At 39.3% G+C, this 12,146-nt stretch overlaps 1 protein-coding gene across 6 annotated transcripts in view; it reads left to right on the top strand.

The window, feature by feature from the left end:
* Positions 1 to 8,267, top strand: part of CUNH14orf39 (chromosome unknown C14orf39 homolog) — a 34,903-nt gene extending 26,636 nt beyond the window's left edge. For all 6 annotated transcript variants that reach the window (XM_017807702.1, XM_017807695.1, XM_017807700.1 and 3 more), the window contains 5 exons: positions 519 to 586; positions 2,215 to 2,354; positions 2,854 to 2,989; positions 4,410 to 4,467; positions 5,694 to 8,267. In XM_017807702.1, coding sequence (XP_017663191.1) covers positions 519 to 586; positions 2,215 to 2,354; positions 2,854 to 2,989; positions 4,410 to 4,467; positions 5,694 to 5,896 — 605 coding nt within the window. In that variant the 3' untranslated portion in view covers positions 5,897 to 8,267. The remainder of the gene's footprint in view (positions 1 to 518; positions 587 to 2,214; positions 2,355 to 2,853; positions 2,990 to 4,409; positions 4,468 to 5,693) is intronic.
* The last annotated feature ends 3,879 nt before the right edge of the window (positions 8,268 to 12,146 follow it).

Raw genomic sequence — 12,146 nt, 5'->3', positions numbered from 1 at the left:
AATAGGACACTACTTCTGTGTCCTGAAACACAGTGTCCTTAACCCACAGTGCCTGAGATGTTGCATGACCTGAAGCTTAGAGCAGAAAGTCTGATAAGGTTCCCTCTCGTTTCTCATCCTCCTTTAAATACTTCATCACTGTCACACAGATGTGCTTTTTATATTGTTCCCACCTGGTTTCTATTGACTGGTATTTAGCACTCTCAGAGGGCAATGGCTGGATTAGACAAACACAGCACTCTCGGGGAACAATGGGTAGGTTTAGAGAACGCACCAAACCACGTGAAGCAGCCCGAGTAATGCTCTGACAATAGTGAGTAAGTGGCAGAACAAGAGGTAATTATTATGGATGTAGCCACAGAGTGGGTTGTTATGAAAACCACAGTCAGAACATTTCCTCAGCAATAGCAACGCCAGCTTAGTAAACCCTCCTCAGGGATTCTTCCCCACAATGTAATTTTTATGTACCTGTTTAAAAGGCTGCTGTAATACAGACAGGGCTGTCTTTTTTTGTGCAGCAAACCAAGAGGCCAAACGTGGTGATAAAGAAGCAGATGAGCCAAAGGAATCTTCACACATACCTCAAGTAAGCAAAGCATTTCTTATGTCATAAGTAATTAATTTATTTACAATAGTCAAAATATTTCGACATGTTTGAATCGGTTGGCAAGAGGTGAGTCTCAGAAATTGGCAAAGTGACTCACTGTAAGGCACACAACAGGTGAGGAGCCAACCAGTATTCTCTGGTTGGTAATATAGTGATCATTGCTGTTGATCACATCAGTGTTCTGAGGGTTTTTTTTGCTGCTTTAACAATAGACTATCCTATGCACATCATATTTTTTGTATCAATTGGTGCATAACATTTTCATCAGTGTGAGCCGATGAAATAGCTCACATGAAAAAAAAAAGACTGCTTTTGAAACTTCTTTCTCACAAAGACCTGTGATAAATAGGCTCAGTGCTGGCTCCATTGCCACTGCTTTTACCAGGTGTGCCTGGATGTGAGGTCAGGCACACATAATATTCAAGTAATATTCAAGCCAGTTGTGTTGCACATGTAGGTGGTGTCCAGATGTGGTTTAATGCCCATCAGCAGCTGAGCACCACACAGCCACTTGCTCCCTGCCCCCCATAGTGGAAAGGGGAACAGAGTCAGAAGGGTAAAAATGCAAAACCTTGTGGGTTGAGATAAAGACAATTTAACAGGTAAAGCAAAAGCTGTACATGTAGTGAAACAGAATAAGGAATTCAGTCATTATATCCTATCTACGGGCAGTTGTTTAGCCATTTCCAGGAACAGAGGGCTCCATCACTCATAACAGTTGCTTGGGAAGGCAGATGTCACGACTCCAAACATTCCCCTCTTCCTCTTTCTTCCCTACGACTTTTGTTGCTGAGCATGACCTTACATGGTGTGCAGTACCTCTGTGGTCAGTTGGGGTCAGCTGTCCCAGCGTGTCCCCTCACAATTCCTTGTGCACCTCCAGCCCACTCACCAGTGGGAGAGAAACAGAAAAGACCTTGATGTTGTGTGAGCACTGCTCAGCAGTAACTGAAACATCCCTGAATAATTATCACTGTATCTCCTGTGCCATCCACTGTGAAGAATACAATCTCTACCCCAGCCCAAAGCAGCACACAGCTACAACCAGTAGACAAGATCAAGTCTGAGATGCTCTTCATCCTCTGGTTGATTCACTACAGAATGATGCCTGAAACCAACTGATGGAGAAGAAATATTTAAAACAATATTGAGTCTGGTGGAAATTGCTGCACAGAATCCAAGTGTACATTCTCATTTAACCTTTTCTGAGGAAGATGAAATATCTCAGTCAACTGAAATATATTCTGCTGGTGATGTTCCTTTATCTCAGTAGGGAGCATCAAGAGGATTCCAGTGTGACCTTAAACATTATGCTAAGACATACTTTAGAATTACATCTTTTGTTGAAAGTGTTAGTTCACAAGTTTCTCTATTTTTTGGATGAAAATTTTAACTCACAGGAAGTCCATTTTTACTGGGTAAATTAATGTTACAGTTTTAAGGATGGTGAATATGTCACTGTGAGCATTTTATTAAAATCCTTTTATTTTTCATGAGACATAACTAAACCTAAAGCATATCATGAACGTATTTATAGGTAAATGGGCTAATGATATTTTGGGAAATTTTATATGTTATAAACATTGTTGTATATTTCTTTTTAATAGGATGTACACACGTGTTTTAACCCAAATGAAGATAATCCTGACATAGTAGAAGAAAGTGCAGAACCATTTTTAAGAGCACCTAAAACACCTGACTTAAAGGGGAAGAAGATGCAGTTCTCTGAAACACCTCCCTTTGACTTGTATGATTTCAGCTTTTATTTGATCTTGGGCAAAAAACTGTGTTGATGTTTATTGTATAAACCTTTCTGCTGTTCTTGGAAGATACTATAGAAAGAATTTTCTAGAAAACTCATCTGAAAATATTCAGGTTTTTTTTTCCAATTTATTCTAGGCATTTATTAGGTTTTTTCTTATAATATCCTTTCCACTTGAAGCTGTTTGAAAAAGCAAGACTCTGCTTAGAAATATGAGACACATTGTCTTTTCCTGCAGTAATTTGTACTCCTGATTTCTATCTTTAAATAGGTTGTTGTTGTTAGAAGGGTAGAGAATTGGTAAGAATACCACTTTTGCTTTAAAGAATTGTGTTACCTGTGCTGTGATGCAAAAAGAAATTATTGATGGAAGCTATGGGGATTTAAAAAGGTGAAAAAACAGAAAAAGAAAAAAAATGGAACAAAAAAACCCATCATTACTTAGAAAACTATTAATATGGTTTATTCCTTTCTGTATTTACAGCATTCAAAATTTAGGTTGTGAAGAAGGACCATCAAAATCTCCTGCTTTCTTTTCTCTCATGAACTTCTCCCAGAAGTCACCTGGCTTTAACTTCTTTGGTTCTTCTGTGTTTGGGGCACAAAACTCATCTGATGAGGTAAAAATGATTACTTGTGAGTGCCACATTTCCACAAAGCAAAATAAGTGAAGAAAACAGCACTGGCAGTGAATGAGATTTTTCAGACTGGTTATCTTGTAGTAAATTTTTTTTTTAATATCTTGCTTAATTTTACTTTGTTGTCCTTTGAAAATGTTTAACTCCTTTCCTGGCAGTTCCCCCTATGATGACTTCTGACCAAGTATGAACCTTTCTCAGACGGATCTTGTGCAAATGTAGTGGTGACTTGATTTACCAAAAGGCTTCTGGTTCAGTGTTGCAGTGCAAAATTTAGGTTCTCTAGCAGAATTCCCAGCTCACACACGCATCCTCTGTGGTCTTGATGAGGTGAAGAACAGTGAGAAAGGAAGAAAGCACAACCTACTAAGGGCATTGAACAGCAAATATGGAAGTTATACTTAAATGGAGGAGCTATGTAGACAACTATTTGGAACAAGGAACGGAATCCAGGTCTTCCTTTTCCTTGCAATTCCCCAACTGCAGTGCTGCCGAGTCAGTTTTCCTCTCCTGGGTTAACAGGGAGATAATTGGGGCTCCAGGATGGATGTGTGTCAGTGCCTAGGACAGGGGTTAGGTACCACTTGGCAACGGAGACCCAGACCCCGTTATGCAAATAAGGGATTTGAGCTCAGGTATCTCCTGTTTCAGTGGACGGAAGTTGAAACAGGGGTGAGGGAAAGCACCATTTCATTTTGTGTTTGGCAAGATATGTGTTGTTGGTATCTTGTAGCATGAGCTGTGTGTAGGAGAGAACACACTGGTGAGCGGTTTGTGAATTGTTGAGGAATGAGGTGGATATTAAGTCGTGCAGTGCTGTCAGAACCCACATTATTTTGTGCCTGTTCAGTGACAGAAACTAAGAATTATCAGACTGTACCAGAGGTGGGATTCTCTGCCGTTAGACTGGAGTTTTGAAGGACTTCAGCATCTGTTTTAAATGTAGCGTAAGAACTCTCCTCAAGAGTGACAAGTGATTACCCTGCTACTCTTTCTGGCAATGGCAGGTCCTACTCAGTAGGAACTAATTGTGTTGTTGCTTAGAGGTTTTCTAAAATGTCACAGAATGAAATAATTTTGGGTTTTTTTTTCAGTTTAAACAACAGCAGTTAGCCAGATCAGCTTTTGGACAGCTACCAGTCTGATGTGGGGTTTTTTTCTAGGAGAATGGAGGGAGTGTGTTTGCAGATATGTGCAACTATAATGAAATCTATCTGATCAAAGAGTTTCCTTTGCAACTTTAGGGACTGATATACACCTTTGAATACAGATTTTGTGAAGGCTGCTAACACTGAGACAGTGTCTTTCTCACCAAAAGCAAAAGAGCATATTACGTACCTGCATTAGAGCTTATCTGTTGCCTTTCTCATCTGTTAAATAGAATATTTGTTTACATTTTCAGGCAGAAGAAAATTTTCCTGTGGGAAACCTGAACACTCAGTCCCCACACAAAGATATTGGTAAGTCTGAAACTCAGACGTGCTTGTGTAGACCAGCTGTCTTCTGCTTGTGTTTATATGACTGACAAGCTCATGATCCTGCTTAGCAGAGCACCTTTGTTTGTCTTGAAAGGACAGTCAGGTGTGATAATGTAGCTCAGTGGTTTATTGTGCTCATTTGTGTTTAGATGAGCTTAAATCTTTCCTTGCACCTTTGGCTTCAAATGTCTGAGACATCATGGGAAGAAAAAGAGGTATGAGAAAGAAAGAAATAGCAGTAGTGGCAGGTGTGTTTGAAGCAAATTGAGAGGACCTGCAAGGGAGAAGAAAAATTCAACTCTCAAAGCTTTTTCACAGATAAAAAGAACAGTTATTTTAATGTAAAAAGCTGTAGTACTTGGTAAATACTACTTTAACTTACAGATACCAGCTTAGAGTTGGAAAGAGTACATCTGCTTGGGTTTTGTTTCCTCCCTCAACTAAAATGAACATAAAGTTTCCATTTGATTAAAGAAATCTCAATAGCAAACTAACTTTCATCGATGTAAACTGTTGAAAGTACACAATGTAAAAATGGCACAAAAGAGCAGAATCAGACTTAATACACAGTATCTTTCACTCAGTATGAGTGAGCCACAGACATTTGCATGATCTGTGTGAAGTCCTGGATTTTCTGAAAGGAAAAGCCAATTTTTCCTTATATCAATAGGATCAAAACTTCTGATCAAGCACTTCCCTGAAGGGAACTGTAATCTAATCTTTTTCTTTTGAGGTGCTGCAAGTGCAAAGCTACTTTTTTTTAAATTGGATGAGTATAGAATATAAGGGTTTATGCATATGTAGCTGTTGTTAAGTGTGTGAATTCTGTGCTACTAAATAAAAATTCAAGTGTTTTTCTGTCAGCAGCTTTGTTTTTCCAAGTATTTCAGTGATTGATCACATTGTTCTCTAAAGAAACACTTTTGTAGATTCTGTTTACAAAGACCTCCGTTGCTCTGTTGCAAAATATATCATGCACAAGTGTTTTGTTGTTCTGAATCATTCGAGCACTTCACACTTCCTTCGATGTAGATTCTAATAATGACCTCCTGGAAATACCATTTCTACTGCAGAAATAAACACACAACTCTACATTGATGCTCAGCAGGACGTTGGGCATAATGTGTTTTTAAAGGAACATATGCTGAATGCAGTATTCTCTCAGTAAGATTTAATCTAATAATAAATATAATGTGTGTTCCATATAGGGAGCTTCTTTGGGAAACCTGAAAGTGAGGATGCATTTGCCTTTCCCTTCGCCTCAGAATCAACTTCTCATGCATTTGGAGATGGAAAAGACGACTTTAGTTTTCCATTTGCATTTGGACAGGATCAGAGATCATCACAATCTCCTTCTGTGAAAGGTTTTCATTCTTCCTTACAAAATACAAAGCAATTTACATTCTTTTGAATGCCTTTGACTTCCTTTGAAATTCTTTTCCTACTTAGCCTTGACAAATGTTTTCAGTTTCTGAAGTTAAAGTACAAAGCATTTCATCTTCTCCTTTCATTTCTGTAAGAAATAATGTAAGAATACATTACTGTAGTTGCTGCAAGAACATGTGTGTGTTGATGCAGATTTATTTTTCTTATTTATTTTCAAAAGGTGTTTTTTTCATAAAATGTTATGATATGCTCTTGCCAAATTGGCACTTAGAAGCAGCAGAAATATCATTTTACAGTAGTGAGTTAATTCAATATCTGTGTGAGAGCATCTAAACATCTAGATGACTACTTTCAGCCTCTGATATAAACTAAATTACTTGTGTTAGTAAGAGTGACTGTTTATTGTAGCAGTAAAAGCTGAATTTGAGTTAAAGACACTGTTTTAAGTATTCTGTGTGTAACAGCTGATTTATAATTTTGAAATAAACATTTCTGTTAATTTTATGTAAAGTTTTGTAGGTATTTCTTAATATCTGGAGTGAAACAATGTTGCAATTCTAATACTTAACATTTCAAATTCAGTCTTTCCACTTGACATACTGAAAGCAAATTTTTTCCTCTATATCTAGTGTCTTTCAAAAAAAGGCAGAGACAGTTCCCGAAGTCTAACTGTGGTCAGCACAAGTGTATCCCTCAGCTCTCCACAAATGCCTTTCCTTGTGGAAAGAATGGCTTTTAAGACAATACCAGGGTTAATCAGCAAGGAATTCTGACTGTTCTGAGCCAGCACAGCCCTGTGCATCCCTCAGAATCCCTCAGAACCATCTTCTCTAGAACCACAACTTTCACATTTATGGCCTTTGAAGGAATTACCAGATCACTTTGGAGATATTTTTTTCTGTTACATATGAAGCATAGGTTACTAATTTTGGATGCTCTTTATGAATTTATGATGGAATTGGGTTTCTCGGTCATTTACTATGAAGCAAACACCCTTCCTGACAGCAGGCAAGCAAAATAGAAGACCACATCATTCAGCAGATTTCACAGAAGACATTGCAAATGCACGAACTAGTTAGGGGGGCACATAGACTGAGTGGAACAAGTGGACTAAAAGCATCCTGTCCATAGAATCTGCACAGTCTGCCAAAAAATGTCAACAATGTCCGAAGGGGAGTAGAGTCCCTTTTCCCTCTGCTCGCCTGCAAAGCCCTAAATGACCAGAAGCTTGGTTATCTATGCCACTATTTCTTTTCTGTCAAACTCCTAAATGTCTCAGGACCATTTTTGTAACACCCAGATTTTCTTAAGTACTAGTGCCTAGAGATTTGTGAAAGTTGGATTTTTTTTTTTTTAAATGAAGATGAATCAGAAAGTTTTAGTGAAGTCCTGCTGAAGTGAGACTCAGCTTTTCTAATCTGCTGCATACCTGGCAATGTGAAAAACATAAGGGAGAGGCAAGTTTGAGACTGTGTTATTTGGAGCTGAAGCTTTCTTTCCCCTCTCCTGATGGATTCTGTCATCCATGTCTCTGACATTAAAGTCCAGAAGCCAAGGCTGCAGGTTGAAGTGGCAGAAACCATAGTTCTAGGTCTTGGTGGATGTTTACTGACAGAAATTGGATAGGCTGATTAATAACATAAAAGAGAAAGCTGCTGAAAAAGAGCTCTGAAAGAACCAACCACTCGGCATCTGGGATACTTTACTGAGGTCTAAGAGCATGAACTGCTAATAAACACACCCTGAGTTTTTTTCATGAGTATCAGTCAAATTCTTGTTGGCCTTAGAATCAATAGCAGTCACGTTGCTGGATTGCTGACACAGAACGTATCTCACTGACCAACATTGTTTTAGTTTGTCCTTTACACACACACCTGACTGCATCCACCTCTGGTCTGAAAGCTGTGTAGACAGAGATTCTCTTGTCAGTGCAGTGAGAGCTGCTTGAGAGCAAAATTCCAGGTATTCCAGGTATTACACCTGTTACTCCAGCTGAGCTGGAGAGCAGGAACCTCCAGCAGCGCCGTGGCAGTGGCAGCTGGGAGCTGTAATCTCCCAAAAGCAGTGCAGCTGTCAGCAAGGTGGCAATGGGGTTATGCTGTGCCCTTGTGCTGTGAATCCTTGGAGTGGGGATTTTCTTTTTGTTCTGTCCTTGTATTGCACCTCATGAAACAGAGCTCAGGTTCACAACCGAGCCCTAAGGTACTAACAGCAAAAAACCTCTCTTAAATAAGCAGAGAAGGGATTTGGCTTTGACTCTTATATGAGTATCCTCCTCAGAAGGCAAATGTTTGCTCAGAGCCCTGATATATTTACTGTTCCACTTAAGTTTTTAATGAAGTTTTTGACAGAAAGCAACTTCATTTGAAAAATTCCTCGTAAAAGGCGGTGTACCACCCTGCGTTAGGTTAAATAAATATTTGTAACAAATATTTTATGTCACCAAATTGTGAGGAAATAAAATGATATTTGAAGAAATCAGTTTTCGAATTTCTTGAGTAAAATGTTTGAAGAGTGACTACTGACATTGACACTCCTACCTGCTGCTGTGACAAGACAGACACTGATGCCTCAGTTTGGTTTCTCCCTCAGACATAATAGCTCTATGGAGATGATATTTTTCTGCTCAGAAGTAACACAGACAGCATGTCTCCACATATACCTTGTTGTGCAAAGTGGCCTTCCAGTAAAAGAAACCCACAACATTATAATTTGTAAAGTAACATAACACCTTGTCTGGAGCACCATCTACTATTTTACTGTTAGTTTTACTGATGCATAAATGTAAAGCATGTTTATAAGCAGTTGGGGATATTTGGCTAACAAACAAGCAACAGCTGGATAAATCTGGTGCTCAAAAATCCATGTAGCAACTATGAGGTAAAGACTGATGTAACGACTTCCAGCAGTTTTGGGATATAAGACTTATCGTCATGGAATGCTGTTTCATGGCTTCACACACCACTTTGGGCAGGAAATTAGGCTTTCAGCAAACTGTTCACACTCAAAAATCAAATTTTATGTTAAGAGCAATTTATGAATTTTCTGTGACTTCAGTCCAAGTCTATCAGTATAAAGTGCATATGCTCAGCATAACACTCTGTAGGACAAATTTTGTTGTGCTGTTATATGTAATACTTAGGTGATAAAACCACAGGAGTTATTTATATTTTATGTCAGAAACACTGCTCAGTATTTGAGTATGAGTAGGGCATCTGAGAGTGTTAAAACTGGATTTTTGCCATATTAAATTGTCAGTGATACGTTGTCTGAATACTCTGAGGGGAAAAAAAGCATATGGCATGGCACTGTAGACTCATCTAGTTGCTCAATGATTTTATGTGTAATATAGCAAGAGCAACCAGAATTCTGGATTGGAAAAGCTGCATTGACAAAAGTGCTGCAAAACTGGAGTTACAACCCACAGGGTTGGTTAGATAACATTAACAGTAAGTAATGGCTCTGTTTCCGTGTTCATATCATTAATAGGATGCAAAAAACATCACCTGTATTCTAAACATCTAACAATTAATGAAAAGTCAATTATAAAAATGTGTCAGTGGTTTGCAGCCCTGGTTGCAGCCTTTCCACACAGTTCCAGATAATTAGTTCACAACCTCATTGTACATTGTGCCTCCCCAGTCTGGGCCCTATGCGAAGAAAAAAATACCTATTTAATTTTTCATTTCAAGCCTATGAACACAATTAAAACTTCACGTTGGAAGTACAGGGGCACCTCTGCCTGTGCATGGGCAACATGCAGGCTTTGGGGGCAGGGGTAGAAGAATCCCTGCATCCCAAGAAAACAATCTTGCACTACGGCATTAGTACGTTTAAGCATTTCAAGGAAATAAGCTTTAAGTGCTACATATTGTAACAGATTGGAATGTGTAGACTTACAGTATTAGATGGTTGTAATCCCCCCAGTGCAAGGCTGATTGCAAGGGTAGCAAGAGTTGGCTAATCCTTTTCGGCCAATGGCATAAAACAAGGATTAGTTTTTCATTTACTGCAACTGAGTGGGTCATTAGGAACCAAAGACACTAATGAGCCTGAACAGGCAATTGGATTCTGGTTTCAAAGTTATGGGCTAGTTTCAAAGGGGATTGACTGTGTCTTTTAATGATTTAAAACATGATGTTTCGGTGACCTTTTGCCTGAAAAAAATGAATGAAGGATATAACCATGGAACGCAAACCTGGAATGTTGACTTTTTTTTCCTCCTGAAACTTGAGTTGTTGCCAGATTCATTGCCTTAGAGGCTGAATGGCTCATTTAGAAATATCTCTGTTGCCTTGCTTTTATGTTCTGCTCTTGATGTCTCCAGAGTTGACACAAGTCACATGCAATCAAGTCTGTATTCCTGGTGGACAGGCACTGTCCTAATATCCTCTGACTCACACCCAGGTTGTTTGCAGCTCAGCAGTTCTGCTTCCAGACACATCACTTTGTGTTCTGATGCCAACATCTTGCTGAGAAATTGCCTCTTGGCACGTTGTTTCTTGAATCCTGTACCTTGCTTGATTTGATGTGAAGATGATGCTCTTTTTAGCACTTGCAACATGTTACCATTGGAAAGGTAAATTTTTTCCCCCCACCTTGCTACATCCCAGATTTTCTTCTTTCCAGGAATCACTTGAATTCAGCAATAATACATAGCTTGTTTTTTGTTTCATTCAAATCAAGCAATACAGCCAGAAGGGTATGAAGGAAATATCAAAGGATGGACATTCCCATGTTAATAAAATGTTTAGACACGTGCAAAAGGCAAATACTTTGACTGTTATAACTCCCCAGGAGAAACAGTGTCAAATGTTTTAATAGCACGAACTTAATTTTCTGTATCACACCACAGTCCACAAAGAAGCCACCAAATTATTTCACGGAGCAGAGTACTTACTCAATAATCCTTTGAGACTCGGGCTGGGGAAAATCAGGGAAAGAAGAACTAATGTGAAAAAAAAGTTCTTGCTAGTGGGGAACCAGCTGTTCTGACTGGTGGGAAGCTTGGAAGCTGACAGTCCACGCTGAAACTCAGTTTGGAGCTTGCAGTTCTTGTCTGCTCCCTTCTGCCAGAGCAGGACTGCCTCGAGCTGAGCTCTTGCTGCTCTTCTCTTTTTCTCGAGGCACATGTGTGGCACGTTTTAGCTGTTTGCACAAAATGCATGATGCTGTGGTCAGGGATAGTGCTCACTGCCACAGCTGCAAAGGGCTTATGTCCCGAAGTTACGGGTACCAGAAGTGGTTTTAAATGTTTCTCAACAATCACAGAATTGTCAAACCTCTGAAGCACTCCAGGTGTTACCCAGGCAGGACTGGTGTGCACCACAATTTTAAATCATGTCTCATGTGTTTGCAAGTGTCACTGGACACAGTACTGCATGGTGATTTTTTTTTTCCTTGGGAATCTTTCCCTGAATGCTTCACCAGTCATGTATCTCACTGTTACATACACTGAAGGAGTTATCATAGGCAACTGCCTGCATATTTTTCTCCCTCACAGTTAGAAGAGGCTCTTAGATAATCTGCCAGTTGTTACCAACACGATCTGAGTGGTGAGAAGTTAAACCAAAGCCCTGACCACCTCTGCTCATTGCACACCCACTGCTGCCACTGCTGCTGTTTTGTTTTCATCTTGACCTAATACTTGTGACTCATCATCAGAGACCAAAGAGCAGCAGAGTTCTGCCAAAAAAAAAAAAGATGTAAATTATAAATTATGTGGAAACTAACGCTGAACTTCAGAGGTGCTTTTAAACCCAGGTTGGCCATCCAGCCAGAGCACTTAAAAGAAGCTGGTTCTTTGAAGTAGGTCATGACTTCATGTAAACTTCCACTTTACCTTGGATTGTGCTCTTCCCAGGTATCCAAAATATAGACTATTTCTTTTTTTTTTTTTTTTTTTTTTTGCTAGCACAGGAGAAGCATTCTGATAGCAAAACCAGGGAAATAAGTGTTGGGCATATTTTTCTGCTTTAGGCAAACTTCATAGACCTGAGAGCTTTGAGAGTGGTCCTCCCCTAGGGGGCCTGGGGGCCGGATGTTGCTGCATAAGTTTGTAATTCCTGTTGGCCAAATGAGAATTGACAAATATTTGGTGCCACGTATGGTAAGGGTGTAGTGTTGTTATCATTTGTACACAGTGTGGTATCAAAATTACCTATTGTACTGACAATTTTCTGAAGAATTGTTGAAGCAAATAATTTGATGGTCAGAAGAGGTCAGTTTTCCAGATTTTTGTTTTAAACAGCCCTGAGATGTTCTTTTAGCTTATC

This window comes from Lepidothrix coronata, unplaced genomic scaffold (genome assembly GCF_001604755.1).
Source record: "Lepidothrix coronata isolate B3197 unplaced genomic scaffold, Lepidothrix_coronata-1.0 Scaffold19, whole genome shotgun sequence".
Lineage (NCBI taxonomy): Eukaryota > Metazoa > Chordata > Aves > Passeriformes > Pipridae > Lepidothrix > Lepidothrix coronata.
Note: the sequence above shows the minus strand (reverse complement) of the source record. Positions and strands in the feature narration are given on the sequence as shown.